The sequence below is a fragment of the Poecilia reticulata genome, linkage group LG3 (assembly GCF_000633615.1).
Source record: "Poecilia reticulata strain Guanapo linkage group LG3, Guppy_female_1.0+MT, whole genome shotgun sequence".
Taxonomy (NCBI): Eukaryota; Metazoa; Chordata; class Actinopteri; order Cyprinodontiformes; family Poeciliidae; genus Poecilia; species Poecilia reticulata.
In genome coordinates, this window is record NC_024333.1 from 19,422,841 (window position 1) to 19,448,925 (window position 26,085).

Genomic DNA, 26,085 nt, shown 5'->3' on the forward strand with positions numbered 1-26,085 from the left:
AATTTTTTGAGACGGGGATTTTGGGTTTTCATGAGCTGTATGCCAAAATCATCAGTATTAAAACAATAAAAGACCTGAAATATTTCAGTTGGTGTGCAATGAATCTAAAATATATGACAGTTTAATTTTTATCATTACATTATGGAAAATAATGAACTTTATCACAATAGGCTATTTTTTTGAGAAGGACCTGTATTATAAATGCACAGACACTAGAGCATCATACAATACACCATCAACTACTGGCCATCCACTGCAAGTTCAAGAAAATATTTGATAAATCCAATATGACAGACAAAAAAGCAACTCAGGAATATCCAGTCCCTCCTTCCACTTTAGACGACTCTTGAAGGTAAAAAAATATATATATTGTGGCATCAAGTAACCCCTAAAGACCAATACTACTGATGTATTACAACTGATCACCTGGGGGAAAAACATGTTTAAAATTTTTTTCCCTGCCTTTTTTATGCCTCAAGAAAATCCAAAACACATTTGAAAAAAAAACACCCTCACAAAGGATCATCAATCATGCATGAAAAGGTTAAATTAAACAAAGGTGCAGATATAATATTTGACCTTTCTGTAATATTTGGGCTACTTTGACGGACACAAGCTAATCATTATAGCATTCAACTTCTTGTGCATCATTTGGATAAATAAACATCTTAAGGCTGGTTAGTTTTGAAAAATGATTCAAAACACATGAAGAAATAACATTTTAGATTAAATTAAATTTAATTAAACGTCAAATACATTCTCATTTTCACATTTTAAAATATTTATTAAAACAGTATTACTGCTGCATGTTCGCCGACGCTTTTAAATGCATCCACAAAAGCCAACAAACGCTGAGTAAATGAAAAATTTCTCACCTGTAAGAGCTGAGTACACTGTTTAGAAGAATTGAAGAGGAAAGTACTGAAGAGCGGGATCCACATGCTGTCACTCAGGACAGTCAGGTAGGCCTCTGTGAACTCGAATGCTGCCGGGTACTGATTGGTCAGCTGCCATACGCAGTCCAGGAACAAGGTGAACAACGGAGACTGTGACCAAGAGAAGGGAAACAAAGCGGTGAGAAGAACCAAGAATGTCCGAACTTGTTCGTGACTGCAGCATTTTAAATTAAAAGGCGTACCTCCTTATTGTCGTTCTTCTTCAGATGGTTGCATCTGTCCAGGAAGCGATGGCCGGCCATCACCCACTCCTTCTGCACCAAACTCTGAAACCCATTCAGGCTGCGATAGTGAGGGTCTAGCATGAGCTGCACCAAGGAGGTCACCACACAGTTCAGGTCTCTGTCTTCTTCCTCTGCACAAGAATAAACACAAAACAGTAATTAAAACATATTCAAACTCATTACTCGCATAAAACACACAAACACTGCGGCTCCATTACTGATGAATGGAAATTACCAAGAAGGACGACGGAGACGTTCTTTCCATCCAAGTTGTAGACCGTCTCAGCTGAGACTTTCAAAAACATCCTGGCCCAGAGACAAACAGAAACAGCAGCATAAATACATATACATGTATATGTATAAATTAAACATGTCTAAATAAATAGAAATATGAGCTTTAGACTTTTATACAAACTTCACATTCTTTTCTCTTTTAATCACTGAAGAAAGCTTAAATGCAGCGTAATAAAGGTAGAATTAATTGCTTCTTACCATTAGCCATTTCTCTGTGAATCATTTCGTACAGATAAAATACCAGTTTGAAGTGATGTTGGCTTGTTTGCATACCTGACATACTCTAGCCATCGTGAATTTTCCATGGATGAAAGCCATCTCTCCTCTGATTCCTCAAAAGGATCTGCACAAAGAAAACAAATCTCCAAACTCTGCACAGTCTTCCACTGAAAAGACATTTATTTCTGATTTATCAGCAATGGGTTACATAGGACTAGTAGAGCGTTTACCTAAAGTGCAGATCTGTCTGGCTTTAACGAAGGCACTCTGGATCTCCTGGATGTTGGGAAGATTCCTGTCCAGATCTGTAAAGGTCACTTCTCGGCGCTGCGGATGGCTTCTAGTGATCGCCGTGAAGATCCTGTAAATAATAAGACAGACGATAAGTTAAATTGTCAGGATACGGTTCTAACACTAAATTGCACTGCAATTTAGCACCTGGAGTGGTTTAACATCTCAAACACTACATTATATGACAAGTGCTATTTTCCAGTTAATAACTATCGAGTCAAATGTCTTAAACGTTTGCAAATAATCTTATGGTGGAGGTTAGAAAAGAAATAAAAGCTGTACTCTGGTATCTATAAAAATGTCTTAAACTCTAATATTGACCTCAACCAAGTAAAAGAAGCAGACAGATTTGTATTACTTCAGTTCAGTTTTCCTCTGAGGCAGCGGTTCTGTTTGGCCCGCCATGCGGACAAGAGCGCTCCCATTCCTGTGATTCCAGCACCACAGCTGCAAACAGAAAAAAAAAAAACTACATGAAATTTTGTGTTAGCAGGAACTAATTTGAATTAAATGAACAGAATTATAACTTCACTAATAATTTGAGCTTGTATCAGATTTTACTTACAGGGACTCGGCCATCATTAAACAATGGTGATAATTGCTTTAGTTCCTGATCTGTCAAAGAAACTGGGACCACAATGTACTCTGGAAGACTGAAGGAGTTAAGAGAAAAAAAAAAAGAAAAACATCTTAAATTTCACAACAACAAAAAACAATGATATCCAGAGAACAACAGGAACCTTTTACACTCTTTATTCTCTAAACAACCTTCTAGCATTTTAAATAATGAGTTAAAAACAATTCAAAAATATTGTTTAAACCCATGTATTTTCAACATTAGTTCTTTTCTGAGATAATGGAGGTGTGTGCATCTCTCAGCTGTTTAACTTGGACTCTATACAAAATAAATCAATATAAGCTGAATTGGTTCAATGTGACTCTTTCTAAACCGCCTGGAAATGAAAGTTAAGCTGGTCTGTGGAAAGAACCTTAAAAAAAAAAAAAAAAGATAGTTGCCCATCTTAAGTCATCTGCGAGAAGGTTAGATATTTTTTACATAACAAATAAAACATGATCTGAGAACCTTTCAGAGACGACATATTTCTCATTGATGGAGCAAACCCGCCACTCCGAAGCCCCAGTTCTCTTAATCTCTCGATCCCAGTCAGAGGAACGGTCAAACATTGGCATCTGTATTCCTCCATTTGGGTTGGAGCCATTGACTAGATCCCCTAGAAATAAAACAAAACAAACACAAGCATTTAGTTCTGTAGAAATAATGCAAACTTAAAAAAAAAGAATCTACCTGGTAATATTTATTGTTAGTTACCTTTAAATTGATGATATCTTAGTCCTTGATACTCAAAGCCAAACAGCAGGTGAAGATCAGCTGGATGTGAATAATGGGCAATGGCAAGGCAAACCTATATTCAGAAAAGATAAAAATACCTTCAGCGACTTAAAGCAGCAGCACTATAGAACAATTTAATTATTGTTTTTGAAGACGACGTCAGCTCAGATCCAAAAGCCAGGCTCTTTCTGACTACAATGAACTCAGAGGAAAATGCTTTATTCATAGAAACAGAGGCATAAATAAACCCTAAAAAAGCAAAAGTCTGTGTACAAGATGCAGCTTTGGGTTCACGGGCCTGAGCAGAGCTTTGTTAGACTCTAGCAGAACCATAGAAAGAGGTTCTACCGGAGTCTAACAAAGCCGTCTATTCAGTAGTAAAGCTGTGAATAACAGGAGAGGACACAGAAAACGACTGTGTGTGTGTGTGTCTATAGAGAAAAGGCAGCTCCCTGCTCTGTAATTTCCTAAAAAGGAGCTATTAAAGAACAGCAAGTTCCATATGTCAAAGGGTTAAAAAAAGAACCAGGCCTCGTCTTAGGTCCATACTGTAATTACACAGACGGGGTGTCCATCAATAAACCCAAACGGTAAGAGAGGGCAGACATATTCTGTGTTAGTGCCCAACGCTAAAGGAAACATTTCGCTGTTTTATATCGTCGTAAAGCTACTGCTAACAACTGCATGTTTGGCAAGAAGTGACGTTTAAATAGCAAGTTGTGCCTCTCTGTTCAAAGCAGTAACCCCATAATTTGTCAGCTGTGGCGTAGGTATATGCTGCTCCAATACCTGAGGCAAAATTACTCCCAGATGATGACAGACATGTAGCCATTTCAATAAATGTAAGGAAATGTACTGTATAATCCACTGAGGAAGCTCCAAAGTAAGAATCTGGAGGCATTATGCATTAAATTCAAATTCTGCAACTCAAACTTTCACAACAGCTCCAGATTATCGTTTGAGTTCATTTAAATTTTTGCATCTTAAATTCTTCAACAACAACTCTAACAAATGAATTTGCAGATTTTTAGGATGGGAACTGCTGCATTTATTGCGTCACAGCAACCTGAATTCACCCCCAAAACTGAGAACTGATGTGGAGAAAACAAACATCTGTTTGGCGCTTCGCTGTGTTGGAGATGAGGCTGGCTCACGCTGCCAGTTCCTCCAACTATCAGGATCAGATTCAACTTCCTTCACCCTGAGTGAGCATTGTTCTCAATGTCCCTTTGTTGTTTAGCTAATGAACACACATCCTGCAAAAATCAGTCACTTCCACTCACATGGAATGTGACACAGCTGTAAGAACAGATTTAGGTGGCGTCGTTGTAACAGTGACACTGATGGTTGCACTGATAGAGACTGACTGTGCACATGCAGAGTTCAAAAGCTAAAATCAGGAAAGGAGAATCTTTGTCAGCAGAACGAAATAACAAAGACGACAAGAGGAACAAAAACTCAACTGAGAAAGAGATAATCATCATAACAAAAGGGAAATGCTGCTTATTTTTGACTTGAATAATTAAACAGATATTATCTACACACACTAAACAATTTTCTACACCTCCTAGAAATGAATTCAGCCTAACTTGTCCTCTTTTCAGTCAGTTTTCATGATTTCTATTGTCTGAATAATGAAAGAAAGCCAGAGGTCTTAACAAGCCAAGCAATTTGAAAATGCTCAGATGATTTAGCAGCTTTTTAAGTTTCTGATTCCAAACTAAATTTAGACCCACTGATGTATTAAAAAGGCAACGCCATAAATCACAATTTACATAAAACGTCAGTGGAAAAAAAACAACAAAAAAACAACTAAAGCAGTCATCTGAGCTACCGGGAAAATAATGTACCAGTTTTAATCGTGTCTTAGTACAAAATCCAGATGCCTAAAAGTTCAACGCTCATCTGTTCATGTATTTATACACATCTAGTCATTAAGGTTGCACAATAAAGAAGACATTTATCCTCTTCATAAAACGACTAGGAAATACTAAAATTGCAAATAACTGCTAGATAAATACTAGATAATTATATACAGCAAGGTCCACCGTGCATTCAGTCTCTGCATGTCTGCGATGAATTGCGTCACATTTTCTGGAGGAAATCAAGACGTTTTGGTCAAGTCATTAAGAAACAAGTGATTTCCTTTCCAAAACAGCAGATGTAGCCAGATGCAACATTTTAAATAAAACCAAGCTGCTGAGATGAAAACAGAGCATTTTGCTGGATAAACTAATCACGAGCTGAAAACTATGTTTGAAATGAAGCCGAAGTAAGAAGACAGTAGAACTGCTGATTATTTGTTTCATGTATGTTACATCGTCATTGCCACATTGAGCAACATTATCATAAATCTTTAACTACATTACTCATCTCTACGTGCCATCGTACCGTTTATTAAGACGTGTTCGTTTTGCATAGGAATTTCTTTTTGATGTGAAATGTGGACAAATTTAGTTGATCAAGACCAGGAAAACTTTAATCTGATTTGACATCAGACTGTAAAGGAAAAAAAAGAAAAGTATTTTTGAAGAGCATGAAAATATATGGTTTTAACTGTTTTGTATAGAATTTTTGTCATTAAATTTGTCCTTTTTTTTTATTCTCTTACTGCAACAGGAACGTGTTGCTTAAATGCACAGTTTCATTATGTGGTCCTGTGGTTTAGGTGTTTGGTTTACACCTCCTGTTAAATACTAAACCATCTTTAAGAACAGGAAGAAAAGCGACATCTGTCTCCTTCAGCATATGTACAACATTCTTTTCTTGACAAAGATCTTTATCCTGAAAGTTTGTATTCTAGTGAAGAGAATAAGGAGCCAAACCCTGCTGATGATGCATTTATATTTTAATGCATGACTGGCATTTATATCACCCGTATTAGCTTCCATATGTTCAGATTTTTTGTGTTTTAATAAAATTTCCTCTCCACTGACCAGTTCAGATGATTCAAATATATCTAGCCAACTAGCAGGAGAAGCAGCCTTGTCACAGAGACAGAAGTAAACTCACCTTTTTGGCACTCTCAGGCCCGGCCTCGTCAAAGCAGAATCGTATTACACGCAGGTCTTTGCAGTACAGAATAAGCTCCATTGGGTTGAACTTCAGCTTTTGGTTGGAGCCCAACACTTTCTTCTTCCCCCTGGTATCATTAACTGTGAGAGACAGATAAAAAGTCTTCAACAGAACGAAGCATTGTTGAGAGTATGAAGACCAGTACGGCTTGCAGAGTGTTTTAAGGCATAAACAGAAAGTTTTCATGTATAAACGCAGAGTCGCTGGTTATAAATGCTTAAATGTATACATTTTTTAAATCTGATGTTACGCGCTCATGTAAAACAAGCTGAGTAAATGAAAATCTCTGCTTCACTGTAAATCAACAAACCGTTTTCTGGTCGTTTGCCTCTGCAGCGTCAGCGGACTGCATCAATGCCGTACATACAGAAACGTAAGCCAGGCTGCAGTGCAACTGAACACTGCATTCACCCTGACATCACATGTTATCAGCTTGCTGACCAGGAAAAACAACAGCCGACACCAGTAAGCTAAGATGCCCACGTAATGATGAAAAACAAGATGGACCCTCTTACTTTAATTCTGGACTCTCCAGTCGAGGAGGTTTTTTTTTTTTAAAGTGATTTTAGATAATAAATAAGGAATCAGAACATGCATGTGTGTATTCTGTTGTACCTGTTACTACTTGATCAAGGCAGGTGAGAGAGATGTCTTGTTGTCCAAGTAGGAGGTGGGACATCTGGGATTTCTACAGTGAAAACAACAAAATGAAAATATGCACACACTTAAATACTGCTTGCTGCGTTGTCGAGTTATGCTCGGGCTCCATTTTGTCTCAGGGCAACAATCTGTCGCATACATGGAAATGACGTCAGCTGTCACTTCTTGTGCTATCACCAAAAAGGAAGTATTTCTTCCTCTTTTCTAAATGAGCGTGATGTACAAATAAAGTTGTTTACAACGGCTAAAAATATACATCAGACACATTTAATCCAAGTCAAGATCAACATTCAACTGTATGAGTAAAGTAAAAATGCTGCAAGATAAAAAACAACTTGATGGCCACCAAAAAAAAAAAACTGAACACATACCTGCTTAGGCGGGGGATCTTGAGGTATAAAAGAAACCTTAAAGTTGGTGCATATCAACCTCCCCCAGAGGTCACTCTGGCTGCTGTCGGTGCCGACGATGCATTTCCTCACAAAATTCACCTCATTTACGATTATCTCTCCTGAGAAAAACACGATGAAAGACAAAACAAAAACACCAAAATTTAAATACAGTTTAAAGCTACGATTTACTACAACAAATTATTCAAGAATAAACAAAAACAAGTACATGACAAAGACAAAGAAAGAAGAAAAAAATCTGTTTTGAGACAAAAAGTAGTCCATACCATCTATATAAAATAAATCAAGTAAAAAGAGGCATCACAAAGCAGATAAACAATTATTCCAATGTTTTAAAAAAGCAAGAAGTAACTAACATCGGTACGTGTAGCAGTTGTCAGAGCTCTTATTAAGTTGATTGATAAATCCAAGCAGCCCGTAAATTTATGCGTTAAATTCCTCAGCAAAGCATGAAAAGTCGGCATGCTAGGAGGATTTTAGAAGCGTCCTGAGAGGCTACCTGCAGTTTCTTCATCATAGCGTTATCACAGGTGAGCCACATAAAACGAGGTGCAAAAAGTGACTTTTTAACTTCATTCATACCTGCTACATTTCCATGCCAACATATTAGTTTGCATGTACAACTTACAACACTGCCGCTTCACATCATCATCACCACAGGGATCACTCCTCAGAAAATGACCTAAATATTTTACATTATTAACCAAACTCAAATTTGATATTTGATCAATTAAAAGGAAAATTCATCTTCAAGAGTAAATACATTAAACTCCCCAAAAAATAAATGCTTCATTTTAACAGTGATACATATAACCTGACTGCAGAGATGCAGTTTTCAAAACAGAACAATTTTAGATAAAATGCATCTAGAATGGACAATTTGCTTTTATCAAACTTAATGCACTTCAGATATCTAGTAGACACACAGTTTGGTAAAAGAAAAAACAGTTGCATCTTTATAAATTGGTTTTATTACATTTCTTTAAGTTCTTTGCAAAAATATGGCACACAAAATGTTGTAATGTGAATTTGCTCAAAAGAAAATCGACATAAAACAGCAGGCTAAAGCAAGACTTTAGCCAATTGGCTTGTTAAAGCCAACAATCTTTGTGATGCTGCCACCTCTGCTCCATTTGCTGTCAAATCAAACCCAATTAAGCACACACTTCACCCTGGATTATCTGATTTCAGTTTATGAAAACTACCGTGTGAACTTTCAACAGGTTTTCACAAGCTTCTGTATAAAAAGCTCAACTAGTCCAGCAGACTTTTACTCCTCTAGAACGTGACATCGCCTCATAGCTAAGAAGACAGGAAGAAGAATGCAGGAAAATAGTGTCCTCAATAACTTACATACCAAAAACTGAAGTCAAAGGTCAAATAACACACATGCAGCATCAAAACTATGTCCACATATGAGCTGGATGGTTTCCACCCTTCCCTGCTGAGTCAGTCTTTTAACTGTTGTGGGCCTTCGGACTATAAATCCTGTGTGGCTTTTTGCATTCATTACAACACAAATCGTAAAGAGCAACAGGATCTATGTCCATCATATGACCACTAAACACCTCAGGCTCGGGGAACTGGGGCAGCAGGGTGGAGTCACTACCACCACTTCAAAGGAGCCAAACAAAACCATGCAGTTAAAAAAGAAAATGAAGAAGCAGCTCAGAATAAAACCTGTTGGTTTGCCTGCAAACCAGGGCGACACAAAAACAAAGCCCACTTGGTGCAAATACCTTCAGAGCATCAGGCGAATAAAAACTAATGTGCTCTGACAACAGAATACACTGTAAAATCTGACTGAAGAATATATCAAAAATGTAAAGTAAAAAAAATTACATCCAGTTAAAATCTCATCAGTTAGGCAAATTAAGCTGATTTTAATTTGATAAATGCCAAAATATTGAAAAAAAAAAAAAAAAAAAGACAACACTAAGATGCAATATGCTTAACTATTTTTTGGGATGCAGATAATGATGTAATTGCTTTGTAATCTGTTTTCCAGCTTGCATTGAGAAAGAGTCAGAATACACACCAGACAGGTTATGAGATCATTACAGGTCAACTGAGAGAGAACAGGACTGACAACCAAACACAGAAAGAACCCAGCACTACAACCTCATATCCAAAAATTAACTAAATAAATCACTAAAAAAGTTTGAGTCTTAAGACAGTGCATCTGTTTTAACTGTAATTCATAAGCAGCAGATATTTTATGAAATATTAGGCATGTTTAAGATAAGAAATCATTACGCCCAGAGCTTACACTCGGGCATTTCTGCAAAAACTTTCAAAGTACAACTCCTGTTTAATAGTGTGACTCACTTTATTACAGTTAAAAGCCATGTAATCCTTTTAAACCACTTCAAGTAAAAAGCTTTTGTGTGAACTGGAATAACTACTTTTGAGTTGTGCACATGGTAGCCACACCTCATGCCTTTAAAAACTTCTCACTGCAGCAAGAAGTGATGGTTTGTACTACTAATGAGGCCCTGCAGATTAAAGTTGCCAGTAAGAAAATGAGTCAAAAATAATGAATTGGTCTAGACTATCAGATGTCATCTGTCAATTTTTGTCACAAGTATTGCTTTTCAGAAGGCGACTAAGAGAAAAGAAAAACAACTTGTGCTGCTGATGCAAGTTTAAGGAAGTACATTTGAGAAAGAGGATATTTATCACATAACACGGGAATACGAGTACATCAAAGGAGTGAAGACAGAAATGGGGGTATGTTAAAATTGAGATAGCTGAAGATAAAAAAATAAAAAAGGCTTCACTGGTGGGATTTTTCATAGATTGAATCTACTGGCAATGACAATGTTTTCCAAAGTGTTTACAAGGTGGCTTGTTTTCACCTTGAAATGTATTTTAAGCAAGAGTTACTTATTACCCAAACCAAGCACAAATGGCTTTTGAGATGAACCGTATCTGATTAGACCCCACGAATGAATAACCTGATTATTCATTGTAAGTTATAACTTTTTACCACTTAATCAAAAACACCAAAAAACAATTGTGCATCATGCTTGCTGGTAAGCCTAAGCAAAGAGAAGTTGTAGACAGCACAGATAAATACAGTCTTTAATTAAGATATACTTCACTTCCTCGTTGAAAATCTAAACCGACTGGCTGAAACATGGTTCAGTTCTTCAAAACGCAGAAAACAAACTAACCTGGAAGGAACTTGGGCTCCAACTTAATAGGTGGTTCAATATTGTTCTTCACGTCATTCTGTGGAAAATACAGAGAAGAAAGACATCAGGGTTAGAAACATGATGACTTGATGCTTCACAGAGCATCACAATTAATGTCAAAATGCATTAAACATAAAAATTAAACAGAACTTGGTCCTGAAAGTTGAAATAATTTAGATGTACTTGAGTTCAGTTCAGCTTACGATACTTAAAGTGAGACTCATAAAGCACAACTACGAATTTATTGCATTCAGCTAGAGACACTCTTCCCCCCCCCCCCACATTGTTCATGCAGCAGCATTTTAAATATCCAAAATTAATGAAAAAAAAAGTTGAGATTTCTTTTACTATTTGTTCAAAACCCAGTAAGAGAGTTAAAATGTGTGTTTTGTTGTTCTTTTTTAAACAGCAACTTTAAGATTGTTACTAGCTTTATAAAATATGCAGCATTACAGTATGACAAATGATCAAGAAAGTGAAACGCGTGTCTTGTCCTTTCCCAGACAAACACTTTTTGCTTGGGCTGCTCCTCAGAGTCTGTAAACAAACCCTTTGACCAAGCTGTCTGAAGAAAAACATTGCACCAGTTTACAAAACAGGACAAATTACAGCCTTCATTCACTCAAGGGTTTCTGGAATACACACAATATAAAACGAACATAGTGAAGATTTTTTTTCTTTCCTCAAAACCGCAAAGGTGAAAGAATGAAAATAAAGCAGCATAATTTAGCAACCGAATACCTACGACTGTCACCGGACATCAGGGATGGAAGTGAATGTGAAGATTTCATGGAATAGTACTGGAACGATATTTATTTATATCAACTGGGTAATAAATTAAAAGTTACCCATTTTAAATATTCTATGCTTAACTAAAATAACACAAAAAGTAATTTAAAAAGAAGTAGTAACTCTTCAATAAGCTCTTAAAAATAGAAATGCACCGCCTGGACTTTTCTTGATTGATATTCATTTCTGGTTTCCTTTGAGCCCTACTTTGCTATTCTTTAATAAAAACTATAAACATTGAACAGAGAAGAATGTACTGGTGGTGTTTTGATAAAGGCACATGTTCTGAAATAATCATAAAAATAAAGGAATGCCAGGAATGGTCACATTCCTCCATCAAAGCATAAAGTTTTATTAAACACAAAATATGCCCCAAAGTAATGGTCCATGCATTTATAATTGTTTTGATTAATTTAATGAATGAATGAGGATGAAATTCTATATTTTTAGCAATAATTTGGATGGCGTGGTTTATTTTAATAAAATAAATGAAAGGGACCCTGTTATCAACTTTTTGTTGAGAAAACATTCTAGCAACTGTGACTTCAACTTTGCTGAATGTCGACTTTTCACTTCTATGGAAAGTTTTCAAGCCAACGAACAAAATAAAGAAGTTTCCATTTAAAATGTACAACTCAAAGCACAAAAACGGGAAGCTACTTGAGGAAAAGCATGAAGTTACTTTCCACTACTTCAACCTTCTGCAAACAGCAGGAGAGGTTTAGATTAATTTTACATTTACTTAACTGACAATATTATTATGCATGCATGCAAAATGTATCCTTTCGTAATCTCTGATAGAATACAAAAAAATACCTGCGCAGGAGGAAGGTAACACTTGAAGGTTGGTTTCATGGGCTTGCCAGAAAACATTGTTTTATTTCCGCAGTGTTACTGGTCTTCAAAAACAGAAAATGAACAAGTGCTTTGGTCCTGCCAGCAATGGAAACAAATAAATCCAGGAAAGTTTCGCTCAGCCCGTCGCTGACTTATTCCAAGCCGTCCGTGTGTGAAATATTCATCGAGCCTTTCTGGGTGAACGACGACACTCCTCCATGTCGATAAGCAGACAGTTTCTGGCTGGCTGGAAAAAGTTGACAGAAGTTACCGTTCAGACGGCGGCGTTAGCTCGTTTAGCTAGCTAGCGCAAACTACTAAATGAAGTTTGTCAGTATCGCTTCCACGCAGATATATGACCGCTAGAATAGATTAATGCGTCCTTACTGGCCTACATTTTCTTTACACCTGTTACTGCATAAGTTCCCCGCCAGTTACTTCCTTAAAGTCCAACTATTCAGCCAACGCAGTACCTGACGCTGCGAAGGACTTGACGGCCATGTTTATAAAGAGCCGAGGTCCCGCCCTGCTTCCGGGCTCCAGCGCTGCTCTCCACCGAGACTTTCCGACATCAACTTTCTGTCAGGTTAGCACAGGACGGCGCTCACACTCTGCCAGTATTAAGAGCTAACTTTATGTCAACGAGTACACGGTACAGTACACACTAACCTGCGTGTCACTGTCAAGAGAAAACAGCAAATATTTTACTAGTTATGTAGTACTCCACCCATGGACTACAAATCCCATCGGGCTCTGAGGGATTACCTTGGAAGCTTGTAATCTTTTTTTCCCTGCCCATCTTCCCATAATCTTAGTTCTGTTTGGCATTTTCATTCTGTTTTGTCTTGATGTTCTGTGTGCCACAATAAATAAATGACAGACTAAGAAAATAAAAGGTAATCCTATTTTAAATCTGTTGTCATTTCCTGACAAATTAATATAACATTTTTAGACTCTTTACATGCACCTGATAAATTGTGATTTCATAAGCTTTGCACAAGTTTAGTCATCTCCCTTTCCTCGCTGCAGGACTATGATCACATATCCAGCTTGGCAGTGAAGTAGTAGCTGCTTGCAAAAGGTTGGATTCACTTTTGCTTTCAGAACTGATTTAATTCATTGGGAAAATAGAATCAGTAAGGTGTTGGAAACATTATCTGAGGTGGAATCGAGAGCCATTACGGTGAAGTTATTCAAACCACAAGCAACTGTATAGCACCGATTATCCTGTTTGAAATAGCCATCAGAATGTGGTGATACTCTGGTCATAAATGCATCAAAAGGTAGACTGCGGCATTTAAATGATGCTCAACTGGTCCTAATTGCTCAAAAAAGTGGCTAAAAATATTACCACTACCATCCTAAATTGGTGACACAGGTCAGAGTGGATCTATGCTTTCATTTTATTTTTATCTAATTCTGATCCCATTAAATGTTGCACCTGGACTGGAAATATTTTTTCCAATTAATTATTTTGCAGCTTTAAAGAGCCTGTGTGAATAACAGCCTGCATTTTTATTATTGCCAGCTGTTGTGCATTCAGAGAGGGTATTCTGGACATGCTTATTTGAGTATCAGTAGTTGTTTAACATCAACAAAGCATTTTGAGCCAACACGTGCTATTTATAGGACAGGTTATTAGGTTGAAAGAAAACAGGCCCAACTGACCTACTATCACATTTAAAGTTTCAGCAACTGAAAGGCAATACAACACCCACCGGTGAGTAAAATGGCAGGCCTTTAACAGTAAGGAACTTGCTACTGTAGACAGAGTGTTTTATGGTAAATTGACTCACGGTTATGGATACAGAAGTGGTTGTTATTCTGATAGATCTGGTTTTAGTTCATTCATTCATTACTTTACAAGAGAAATCTTCATGGAATTTGATCCATTTAATCCTTTCAGTTATCAATTTTCTTTTTTTGTTTCAAATCAATGTAATACACTCATTTGTCCACAAGATGGCGGCAAAAGAGCAGACGAAAGGCATCGCAGACGTTTTTGACGCATTTAGTTGTTGAGATGACTGACTAAACATGTCGATTTTACTTCATTCAAACTATTTCACATTGTATTTGACAGAAAGAACAAGACCGATGTTTATTTAACCACAGCACATTAACAAATGTCCTCTGAGAAACAAGAACCAATTGAAAAAACAGGACTTACAAACTAAAACTACACATTACTGTATGTGTAGGCAATGCAAACATGAAGTAGCCTATTAGAGGGGTTACACCCATAGACTCACCACGCAACATTCATGTCCAGACAGGAATCAGTCTGTTGTAATAAGTAAAGTACTTCTGAAGCAAAACATTGGCATTTCAAAGAAAATTTGAAATGGATTTTAGTTGCCTGAAGAAACTCAGATTGAGTGACATTTTATTCAAAAACACTAAAATGGTTTTTAGTATTTGACAATGGCCGATATCTGGAGATTAATTGTATATTTTATACAATATGTCCCAAAAAATAAATAAATACAACTGCATGAAATTATCATTAGTATTTTTTATTTATTTTGTGTCAGGCAAGGAATTAAAGAAACTCAACAAAAGCTGATATAATCAGCAGTGAAAGAACTGATTAATCAGTTTTGTTGTTTGGTTTGTTTATTCAGTTACAAGTCAATTTTGCACTGCTCCCCTGCTTTGTTTGACCTTTTACTGTGATGAAATCAGTAGATAAGGCCTACAGTTATATGAGCCGCCATAATAGGGATTTTTGAGGCCCTTTTATTTTATCTATTCTTTAATCACCAACAAAACTTGTTTTGCACCCAACAATGACTTCTATTGATTGCATTATGAAATTTGTGTTTTTGCTTGATAACCAGACTGATCCCTGCAGATTATTTACAAAATAACCACTCTGAAAATAGGCTTAGATATTTACCACGTTTTAAAGAAAACATCCCAATAATTTGCAGAAAAGCTTAGGAGAAGTAATGATTTCAGAAGTTTTGATGAATCTGTCGATACATCAGATGTGTATTTACATCTACTAATGGGGAGAAAAACTATGGAGTAATTTAAAACAAATTAAAACAAAGAAATGTTTGAGATTGTAAGTGTATGTATGCAATAATATAAATGAGGCAGGCCTTGCAAAATTATTTTTCCTTTATTTTGTGTCAAACTATGAAGATCATATTCATTCCAGCTTTGAAGGTTTTCAGTGGTATTTGAACGACTGGAACAATTTGTAATCTCCATTCATTTAATCTTTCTTGGAGCCCAAACCAGGAGCACAACCACAAAGTCCCCTTTCCAACAGGTAGACCCTCTGTTCAGTTAAATATAAAAACAATTATATCGGTATTCAAGTTAGATATAATTTAAAGTAATGACTAAACCATTTATAATAGTTTACATTTCAAGAGGAACAGTGTAACAGATTCCACTAATCTGTGGAATCTGTAATTAAGTTTCTCTAATCAGTAACTAGAATTACTTTAAAAAAAAAAAAAACAAACTGAAGAAAATATGCTATCACTGTGGGGTTAGAAAAATTACTGAGCATAAGTTGCAACAAGACCATTACAACTTTGATTTGCGAGTATTTTAAGAGTAGCAGCTTTCTCCCGTTCTCGCTCAGATGGACCACATTTCGTACTACAATAACTTTCAGTCTGGAAATGACTCTATCTGCCGGCTGAAGTTCCGCGCATGCCCAGTGGAGTCGCTCCCAGAAACCGATGAATATTTAAACATACTACTTGCTGTGTGCCCTTTGATTGGATCCCCTGGCTCAGTTTCCTGTGTTATGTTTCAGAGCCGATGCTCCGCCGCTGGCTGTCAGTGTGGGACTTCACCATGGACGGAGGACGCAGCTGAGGAAACCGCATCCATGCTGTCCCCGCTTTTTCAGGAATAACTTCTGAAAACTTGGACTTTCCCCCCTTCCTCTTCCTCTTCCTCTTTGATTTCAGGTTAAAGTTGTAGACTTTTGTTTTTAAAGGACTGCGGACTTCACCGAGTTTCGCACAAATACTGGACTGTGGGGAGACGACAGAGGACTGAGTGGAGCTGCTGTGAAATTAGAGGATGGTGAGTGTTTTGGTACCACTTGTTTAAAGTAGCTAGTAGTTATAGACCAGATATATTCTGGAGAGCTGGGAAAACAAACGCATAATAATAGTTTTTTATAAAAAATAAAAAAAAGAAAAAAGAAAAAGAGAGAGGTTAATCCCAGAAGATAAATATGTCTACAAGTGTTTGTTTATTAGTTAATGTATTTTTATTTTTGTTTTTTTTTTCTTTTTCTAATTAAATTATCTCACAATAACAGACACTGATCTGCTTTCCTAAGCCCTCACTCCCAACAGCAGAACCGCTTTTCTTAGTGGGTCTGCTCTAAATGCAGCTGGGGAAACCCATATCCGGTACTAACCATCTGATTTTCACCCAGGAATATTTATATGCACATAAAGCATCAGTCAGGTGCACCAGGTCTTACATTAAGGAAACCGGTTAGTCAGCCATTGGAGCATGTGTCAGGTGGAGTGTGTACAGTATGTGAAACAACTTGTGTGTCTGCACATTACCCGGAGACAGGTTTTTCCTGGTTGCTGAACGCCAGGCCCTGCAGCAGGCAGACACACCTAGACCCAGCAGCCTGTGTGAGGCTCATCACTGTGTTTTGGCAATAATTACACAAGCCTTTATCACCCGGAGAAGCGCATTTACTTTGGCTGTGATACAGACTGCTATCGCCCTCATGATCCAGTCTGCTTGGATTGACTGGAGAACTTTTGTTTGCTTTAAATTGCTACAAAGTACACAATATAATAATTGTAATGCTGATGAAGACAGTTTGGAGAGAACTTCATTTGTAATTGTGAGCATCCTCAGGTAGCTTTAGGACAGTTTTTGTCATGAAAGTGTCTTTTTAAGCACAAGTTGGACTGAGACCTGGTTCGTTTCTTTACCTTAAGCAATGAGTTGAACCTGGAGGTCAGGTTGCCCCAAGGAAAAATCAAAAAGCTGATTGATATTATCGTGATGTACTTTTACACTTGAACTACAACTATCGTACATAAAGAAAAAGTGCGTAGATTCCTGCATTCGTGGCTACTGCCAACTTGAATTATTTCTGCATGACAAAGTCTGGAAAAACTAAACTCAGACATCAGCATTGCTCACTACTTCCTTCTCATCCAGATGTTGAACTGTAAGATGGTACGGCAGCAGATGGTCTGCATTAGTTTTTCCAACAGAGATCTGGCTCCCCCTTGAACTCAGAGCTTCAGACCTTCCACTGCTGTAGAGATTTGCTCAGGAATTCAAGCTTTGTGTCTGAAAACAGGCCGAGCAGCCGTCCTGTGGACCTGGGGAACTCGTTAGGCCTGTTGCTGCCGCTCAGTCCGCTCCCACTCTTCTTTTGATCCCTGCCCTACATGCTTTCATTTATCCGCAGCCTTTTTGCTACCTACTGTTCACACGGACCTCATGAGTGTTTACTTGTGCCACCGTAGGGCTTACCGTAAATCAGGAACAAGTGGAGCTCATATTTTGCTTTGTAAATCTGAGTTGCAGCTGTTTATCAAGCAGCTGTGTACCTGTTTAAACTCACCTTTTGCACGCCATGGCTTACAGCCCCGTGTTGAATTTCCTCTGACTGAGCCAAGGATCTGTCTTGTGTTGTGGAAATCCTCTGTTAAAAATGACTTCTGGCAGTTTTTAAAGCAATGTCTCTTCATGCTAGTTCAGCTCTCAGGATGTCTGATGATGATGAGGGTGGAGTTGCTCTCAAATAGTGCTGACTCCTGACTCATTGATGAGGTGATGAGATTTGCTGATTGGCTACAAATATAGATTCAGAAATTACTTTTAATCATCCACGGCTTATTAAAAAGAGAATATGTGACGAGTGTTGTCACTTCATCAAAAACTCTTTCCATGCTTATTCCTTCAGTAGTCTGCACAGCGACGACACTGACACTTCTGCTATTGTGTCCCAGATTGTGCCTTATCTGTAGTATGTTTATACTTTCACTTTGTTTACAAAATAATAATGCATGTCCTGTGTCATTACACTGAGCACTGAATTATTAGGGACATCTGCTCCACTAGGGAAGCTGAATGGACTTTTTTCTGCATGAGCCAAAATATCCCAAATGTAATTTTTTGAGTTCACATGTTGAATACACTTTTGAGTCAACTTTCATCAGATCTGTAAGATTTTAGAGCTGCTTTTAGCGACGTCAGCTGTTTTCCTGTATGAGCACTTTTCTGTTTGGGAGAACAACTCAGAACAACAAGATAACAAAATTATTATTTTGTTACATTTTCCAAATTTTTTTTTCTCTTTTTTTGTATTGAGGCAAGCTAGAACATGGAGATATGTGAACTGCTGACCTCGTTTTAAGTATTCCGGACTAACTGCAACACAGTTTGTGATTTTTAAATGCTAAAGATAGAAATTGCTACCTTTCTCATCTTCTCAGTATTGTGGATCTACTGTTGGAAATGCCACCACTGAAATGATGACGATGATTTTCCAGTATATTCTTCTCCACCTTTATTAGGCTGCCTCAGTTTCCTAATCTTGAGTAACTCCTACTTCTCTGTTATGCTGCTTGCTTTGACTAAAATGTGAATTTTTCAGCTGCTGATGCCCTTCTGTCTTCTCAAACCTGTCTGCCCAGGGTCCCTTGACCTCAACAGGTTATGTTGTTCAACAGATATGTTTGTTTTTTCAGACGTTTCTGTGTTAACCTGAGTGATTATGTTGGAAAATCCCAGTTTCTGAAACGCTGACCAGCCTGTTTGGCACAAGCAGCCATGCCACATTCAACGTCACCCTTTGGTCCAAATGTAATGCTCAGTTTTAACTTTAGCAAGTCACCTTCATCACATTTAGATATCCAAGTATGCCATGAAATATAAATACATCTGTAACTCTAATTATAGTTAAATCTGGTGAAAAGTTGGTAAAGTTGCTCAGTGTGTGGTGGATGTCCACCATCACCAATTCTGAAGCCTCTTCTTTGTTTTAGCCTTTTTTTAAAATACCACTTTTTGAAGTAGCAGCATGTGGAGTTTGAGTAAAATGTCCTGTGTTATATCTGAAAAGTCTTTTATATAATGTTTCACAAATATTCCTATCTGTCTCCCAATAAATTTCTGTCACTTTAGGATGCACTAAATGTCAGAATATGCCACTTCCCTTTTTTCGTTAAATTGTTTTAAAACAAACAGGTGATGGATAAGTCAGCTTTGTTGTGAACTCTTCTTTAACTGAGCACAACTGGATCAGTAGAGTTTTATTTTGACGTTGAAATCTTCGTCAGCATGCTTTTCCCCCTCTCTTGTTCTTGGCAGTGTCTTGTTGTAGCTGCTAATTTGCATGTATGACTTTCCTGGATGGAGAGCAAAGTGAGGCTCCTGCTGCTCTGCTCCGGTTATCTTCCCCGATAGCTTCCCCTGGCCACACAGGAGTCAATGTTCACCCTCCTGGTTAATGAATGGCCTCTTGAATGGTCGAGCTTCGGCTGTCTCTTTCTGTGGGTCTGTCTTACTGATTGATTTTGTTGAACCTTCTTTCTTAATGTCGCAGGAAGTTAAACTTTTACCTTCATCATAACAAATGTTTAAGTATTTGTATTTCTGTTAATTTGAGAAAATTAGCCTCCTTTTGACAACTTATTTTCTTATTTATATATTTTTTTAAAATACAAAAATATCTCTGAATTTGGTATGCAGTGACGTCCTTCTTACTGACTTTTTAGGCTCTCAACTATCTTTTTCCTCTTGTTGCTAGGGGTTACCCAGAGGATAAGATTTGACCTTTTGTTTTATGATATATTTTTTTAAATCCCATAAAAGATAAATAGCATATTTAAAGATGCATTAAAAAAAATCCTTGTTGAGATTTCCCTAAAAATAAGTTAAAAATGTCCAAAGTGTTGACAGTGATTCATAAGGAACAAAAGGTGAGTCAAAGCTTTAAAAAGGTTTGTCAGCTGTTTTTGGAACAGACTTACCGTTATTTGGAGGAAAACATTCAGAATCAGCTGGTTTGGCTCTTTTCTGGCAGACTTGAGTCACTGTGTTACTTCTAAAATACTTCTGTAGAAATAAACATATCCTCAGTCTCTCTGTGATAGTTGTCTCTACAGTCAGCTGACAACAAAAAGAAACACAAATTAGTGCTTTCACTGTTGTTTCTATTCATCTATCAAATGGTTCTGCTGAATAATCCGATTTCTCTGAATCTTTGATCTTAACTGGTAAGATTTTATTCATTTAGTCAAAGAAGGTGACCAAGACGGATCCGAATCATTTCCTTGCCATATAAATGGTGTTTTTGCTTAAGTAGGACACCATTTCCACAGTTTCTCAGGTTTACCGCTTCAAAATGACCAGATTTTTGTTAACATTGTAACTTAATTCCTGCTTTATCAGGAAGTTAAATTAACATTGAAACATAGGGCTTTTGCGCACGTATTCTGTGAAGTCATGCTCTGCTAAACAAGTATCCAAGTAAAATTTACAATCTTATATCTACAGAGCAATAAATAATTGCATTGTCAGCTTAATAGCTGCAGCATTCATCACTTTATAAGGTGTGACAGTGTGAAAAGTGACTCACTTTATAGGTTTCTGCTGGTAATCAGTCCTGAAGTGTCTACACCGGTGGGCTGTCGGTGCAGGTAGAAGGACCAATCAGAGTCGAGGTTTCACCTGCTGAGAACAGTGTCACTCACAAGCTAATATTGACTCAAGCATCACATTTTACTTCTGTGATCAAACTTATAAAATAGCGAAGGCCTTCCACTTTTTAATACCTAATTTGGTTGCTTTAAAGTTCAATAGATTAAATTTGAGAGTAAAAACAAGCACTCATGTTCATTTTAGAGCTGCCTGAGATGTTGAATTAAATGCTGTGCAAAGTCATTTTCTGCTCTATTGGAACCACAAATGACTGTTTGGTTTCAGTATTTAGCAGGACTTTATGCAAATTCATGCAAATTGTGAATGCCAATAAAATATTTTTGCTATGCTGAATAAATGCTCACTTCCCACAGTGCCCACGCATGATGTTGGGATTTTAGCGGTGGTGGAGCTAAAGCTCACAAATGGTGATGAAAAGGAAGAGTCTGAACTCTCTGGGTTAATCTCAGTCGCAGTTTTCAGAAACAGCATTTAAATTATTTTGTGCAGTAGTTGGTTAATATCTGAAAATGCCTTTGTCAGTTGCTGTTGTTTTTGCTTCTTTTATGATAATACCCACCCACTGTATTTATTTAGTTTCTTCTGTGCAGACAACTTTTTTTTCAATCCTTCTTACATTTTTACTGTCTAATTTTGTCATTTTGCACATTTAAACCCAGACTTGCATTCACTGCAGCCAGTGAATCTGCAGCAGTGAACACTGACTGATACTTTGAGGCTTAGCGCTCAGTTCGGACTAAAGCATTTCTTCTGACCTGAAGGACCTTTCACAGTAAATGCCACACAACCTCACTCTGTGGTAAAAGTTTTTGGTATTTGATGATTTTAGTTTCTATAAATAATCGTGCTTGGCTTGTGCAAGTGCGGTTGTTGAGGAAGATGGTAGATAAAAGAAAACCAAAGAATACTTTGAGGAAATATTTTCTGTTTTGGTGGCTGATTTCAGGATCGAAGCTGTAACCTTTTAGAGCTGATGCAAGATTAAATTATTGTTCACTCCCCATTGTACAATGCCAGAAAAAAACAATATTAGTCTTGCTTTTTGCTAGTTGTACTAAATCTAAAAGAGAATGTTCCCTCCATGAAGTTCGCTTCTTCTATTATTTTAGTCCAGTTTAAGTCCTGGGTACATGCCAACGTGTATTTTATTAGTTCAAATCACAGGAATAACTTCGTCACAGCTGACAGTGATGTCTCCCCCGTCGCCTGCGTTCGCTGTGCTGTTCACCACCAGGGTGAGGCTGCTTTGAAAGGTCATCTCTGCACTGAATGGTGTGTCTTTTTTTTGTCTAGGATTTCAGCTGAGCTCCACCCTAAACCGCATTGTCTTTTATATTATCTTTTATAGACAGCCATGTTGCCGTTGCTGCTCCTTTAAGGGGCTGATTAAGTTTTTGATGTTGCAAATGAGCAGTTCTGAAGTTTTCTCCCGGGAATTAAAAGTTTTTGTGCCGTGTTGAAACACGTTGAAGCACAAAGGCCGTCCTTTTAAAAGGGGATCATTCTGGCTATCCTCTATGTGGGATGCTTCCGAGTTCAGCCCTGCCTGGCAGGAGCAGCATTTAGCGTCATTATAAACGGTAGCTTCTCGTGTTTCCAAAATCGAGCGAATTGAAACATAGATTTAAATTTTTTTCAGACCGCAGAAAGTTGAGATTCACCACAGGGTGATACCATTGTTGGTGAAATGGTTTATTCTGGTCTACAAATGACTACAGTCACCGTATGAGCTGTGGAGGTGTCAGAATAACTCATTGTGCCTTTTGGATTAATTGGCGATGCTTCATTTAGACCTTGGCTGCTGCAGTGGCTTCTCTGCTGTTTGCTAGGCTGTAACTCAGTTCAGGGTCATTGACTGTGGTTTGAACAGGAATGTCAGTCAGGTTCTATTGTCTCAGTGTGTGAACTGTTTGTCTCTGGAGAATATTTAATATACACTTTCACTGTGTTCAACTGTGGGTTGTTGAGGAACGACACCCAGAGATACAGCAGCTACTAAACGTTTATAGATTTTAATAAAAAGAAAAAAGGCTTTGTTTTATGTTGGTCTTGAAAATGTTTTGCTTTTTGTTTACTGCCTTGCAGCTTCCTACTCCACCCTTCATTGTTTCACCTGCGCAGCCCTCGCTTTCTTCCGTATTTATGCTGCCTTTAGATGCTCGTGTGAAGCTGGAATTTCAACAATCTCTTCCCAAAAATACCTTAAGAAGTCGGATTTTATAAACTTGCTGATCTTATCTTGATCTTTAAAGACATATCAGATTAACTTTATTAAACTTTATTTCTGCGGTGTTTTTAATTAATTTAACCATTAAGTAAAGTTCAGTGTGTCATTCTCTTATAGTCCTGCCCTTTAATTCTGCGGTCCATTTTACTTTTTTAATGTTGATGTCTGTTCTTGTTAACGTCTGAATTAACTGTTTATGGTGTTTTTGATTGATTACAGTCATAAATGTAGAGAAGAAAGAAGTTATCCACTCTCTCATGTTTAAAATTGGACCATGCAAATTTAATGAGTAATTAATAAACCCATTCTGTGACCAGGAAAGGTCAAATGTGGACAGATTAATAACAAAGATATTATTTCATAAAGTCACACTGCTATGCTGAAGTAAGCTGTGGCCTCTAATAGTTGCTATTTTAACAGTCTGTTCAGAGTTTAAAGTTAAGATTGATGATGGGACTTCATCATTAATAACTTCAATAACTTTTTAAAGATTTTTAATTAATGAGCTTCAACAACATTTAATTTCCCTTTTGGATTATTAAAGTATTTTTGAATTTGAACAATTGTTCATAATTTTATGCTAGAATGCTGCAAAATTTAAGATTTTATCAGTTATGACTGATTGTCCAGGTCCTGAAGCAGCAAAGCCCACTCCGACCTCCATGTTTGAGTGATTTCAGTTTTATGAAAAGTCCTGGGCTTCATCAAGATATTGTTTGGTAAATTTGTGGTCTTTCTGGTCTGACACAACCACAGAGGCGGACGGAGCTGTTGTTCTCATTTTCTCCTTTCACTTCATGCCACTGTTTATCATTTTTAAGCAGTTATGAGACACAGTGGCAAAACCTGAAACTGCTACTCAACAGGTTGTTGCTAGGTAACCACAAGTCCCCCCCCAACAGGTTGTTGCCAGGCCACCAAAGACCGAGCGAGTTAGTTGAACCTTGCTTAGCTGTCTGTGAGAGATTGAGAGATTAAAGCCTGTCCTCTGCCTACATCCCCCAGAATGCTGTGCGGTTCTTCATTGGAGTTCAGTGAAGTTATTAGATGTATTTTCTGTTGATAGTGATGACGTCTGTTGCAGTTTGTATCGTTACTGATTTATTTCCCAGTGTATGAATGTAAAGTTAATCTTATGCCTTTATTGTGAACACAGTCAAATCTCCAGTAGACTCCGGCAGCCGTTTTCTGAACTCTATGAATCGGACTGAGTTACACCTGGGCCCTTTAGCATGATTTAAACAGCCGCCAGCGTCTGAAAGGTTCAGAATATCAACCCGGCTCGCACGCATGCTTCTCCTGCTCCATTTCTGCTCTGTCTCTCATCTCTGTTTATCTTTCCTCACTTTGAAAAAAGGCCAGCCGTCTTTGTCAGCAGTTTTTCTCGTCATCTGGCAGGATTTCACACACCGAGCGATCTCGGATAAAGTGCGAACGCAAGCAAAAGGGAGCAGGTGGAAGTTCTTAGGAGAACTGTTCTTCCTCAGATTGAGATGGAGACGAAGTAGTCACATCAACCCACATGTTCCGCTTGAATATATATTGGAGCTGTTCCCTGACGTTTGTTGCAAGTTGTTCTTCTTTCTTCATAATTTTGAGTCACAGCTTGAATACTAAAATATCCCTGGTGTGTGTATCCATTAAGGGGTGTATCCAACTCTATTTGTAGAGAATTTAAGCAGTAGCTCATTTTCAGATGTTGTTCTACTTCTGTTCTATTACTTCACTAGCAAATGAGCTCATAGTCTGGGACTTTTTTCTTTTATTTGTTTTCTAGTTATACTCACTTAAATGCTGAACTTTAAAAGTTAGCAGAAACTCATTCACTAACCGAGCATGCATTGCAGATTATGCAATTCTACAACAGGTCATTCTCAAAAAATATATTTTTTCTGCTCTTTTGCTGTATTTACAAGTTAACTCATTGTCTGAGACTTTTGACTGAAACTTCCTTGCATTTGTAAGTTTTTTTTTTTTTTTGTTTATCTGACTTTGGTGTTTTGGTTGCACCTGATTATAATTTCTGCAGTGGATCCTGCACAATAAACCTCCGGTATGTGAAACATTGCCTAAAAACTTTTTAAGTGAAGTTAAGAAAAGTAAAGAAGTATGATGATTCTTTTTTTCTTAAAATGTTTCTAAAAGGAAGTAAATCATTAGCCGCACTGTTGGTAGCTCTAGAAAATACATAAAGATAAATAATTGGGTTTAGATATTGGATTACAGTTGCAGGTTTTTTTGTTTTTTTTTAAACACTCTTAAATAATTGAACCATTTAAAAAAAAAAGCTTTTTATTACTTTTTTGTCAGTGTAGTTAACCATCAAACTCGGCGTGGTTTCAATCTAGAAATCAAGTTTAACGTACATATTTAAATTCATGAACTGAAGCTGCCTTGGAGCGTTTATCCCAAGCAGTTTGGCATTGATTTCCAAATGTCTCCGAAGCGAATAGGAACTCAGGAAATCAATAAAAGTCAGTATACTTTGGAAAACGTTTGGCTGTAGCGTAAAGAATACATAATTTAGAGTCAGTGACCTAAAACACACAAAACCACTGGCATGGTGATTGAACTGTGCATGCTCTGCCCTCTGGCTGCATCTGCAATAATATGCTTCAGTCCCAATTTTGCAAGATTTGTAGGTGGTCAAACCACAGCGTGATCTCCAGCATGAATCGAATAAGTTTCCTGCAAAAGCTGCAGTGTCGTCTTTGAAAGAAACCTCTCGTCTAGTCAGAATCGATCACCTTAATGCTGCTTCCTGCAGCGTTGGTCTAGCTGTTGTTGGAATTTTCTTGGCTTCCAGATTTAATCTCATGTTTTCTGTAAATCCTTTTCTGCTGGACGAATCACCTACAGTTCATAACCGCATT

General features: G+C 37.5%; 2 protein-coding genes and 1 long non-coding RNA gene across 4 annotated transcripts in view; 2 read left to right on the forward strand and 1 right to left on the reverse strand.

Moving 5' to 3' along the window:
* Window positions 1-12,826, reverse strand: part of mtmr10 (myotubularin related protein 10) — an 18,761-nt gene extending 5,935 nt beyond the window's left edge. Inside the window, exons 1-14 of the mRNA XM_008405357.2 lie at window positions 12,283-12,826; window positions 10,657-10,714; window positions 7,442-7,581; window positions 7,026-7,098; window positions 6,348-6,490; window positions 3,315-3,408; window positions 3,069-3,216; window positions 2,550-2,637; window positions 2,343-2,431; window positions 1,924-2,054; window positions 1,748-1,817; window positions 1,416-1,486; window positions 1,139-1,311; window positions 876-1,046 (exon numbers count right to left, since the gene is read on the reverse strand). Of these exons, the coding sequence (XP_008403579.1) occupies window positions 876-1,046; window positions 1,139-1,311; window positions 1,416-1,486; window positions 1,748-1,817; window positions 1,924-2,054; window positions 2,343-2,431; window positions 2,550-2,637; window positions 3,069-3,216; window positions 3,315-3,408; window positions 6,348-6,490; window positions 7,026-7,098; window positions 7,442-7,581; window positions 10,657-10,714; window positions 12,283-12,339 (1,506 nt within the window). The 5' untranslated portion in view covers window positions 12,340-12,826. The remainder of the gene's footprint in view (window positions 1-875; window positions 1,047-1,138; window positions 1,312-1,415; window positions 1,487-1,747; window positions 1,818-1,923; window positions 2,055-2,342; window positions 2,432-2,549; window positions 2,638-3,068; window positions 3,217-3,314; window positions 3,409-6,347; window positions 6,491-7,025; window positions 7,099-7,441; window positions 7,582-10,656; window positions 10,715-12,282) is intronic.
* A 3,216-nt stretch (window positions 12,827-16,042) lies between these two features.
* myo1ea (myosin IEa) overlaps window positions 16,043-26,085 on the forward strand; it is a 61,279-nt gene continuing 51,236 nt past the window's right edge. The window contains exon 1 of one of the 2 annotated variants that reach the window (XM_008405358.2): window positions 16,043-16,356. In XM_008405358.2, the coding sequence (XP_008403580.1) occupies window positions 16,354-16,356 (3 nt within the window). In that variant the 5' untranslated portion in view covers window positions 16,043-16,353. The remainder of the gene's footprint in view (window positions 16,357-26,085) is intronic. The other variant, XM_008405361.2, reaches the window with a different exon arrangement.
* On the forward strand, window positions 24,137-24,757 carry LOC103462509 (uncharacterized). The gene is made up of 3 exons (XR_533353.1): window positions 24,137-24,241; window positions 24,369-24,474; window positions 24,570-24,757. It is a non-coding gene; the product is annotated as an uncharacterized LOC103462509 (long non-coding RNA).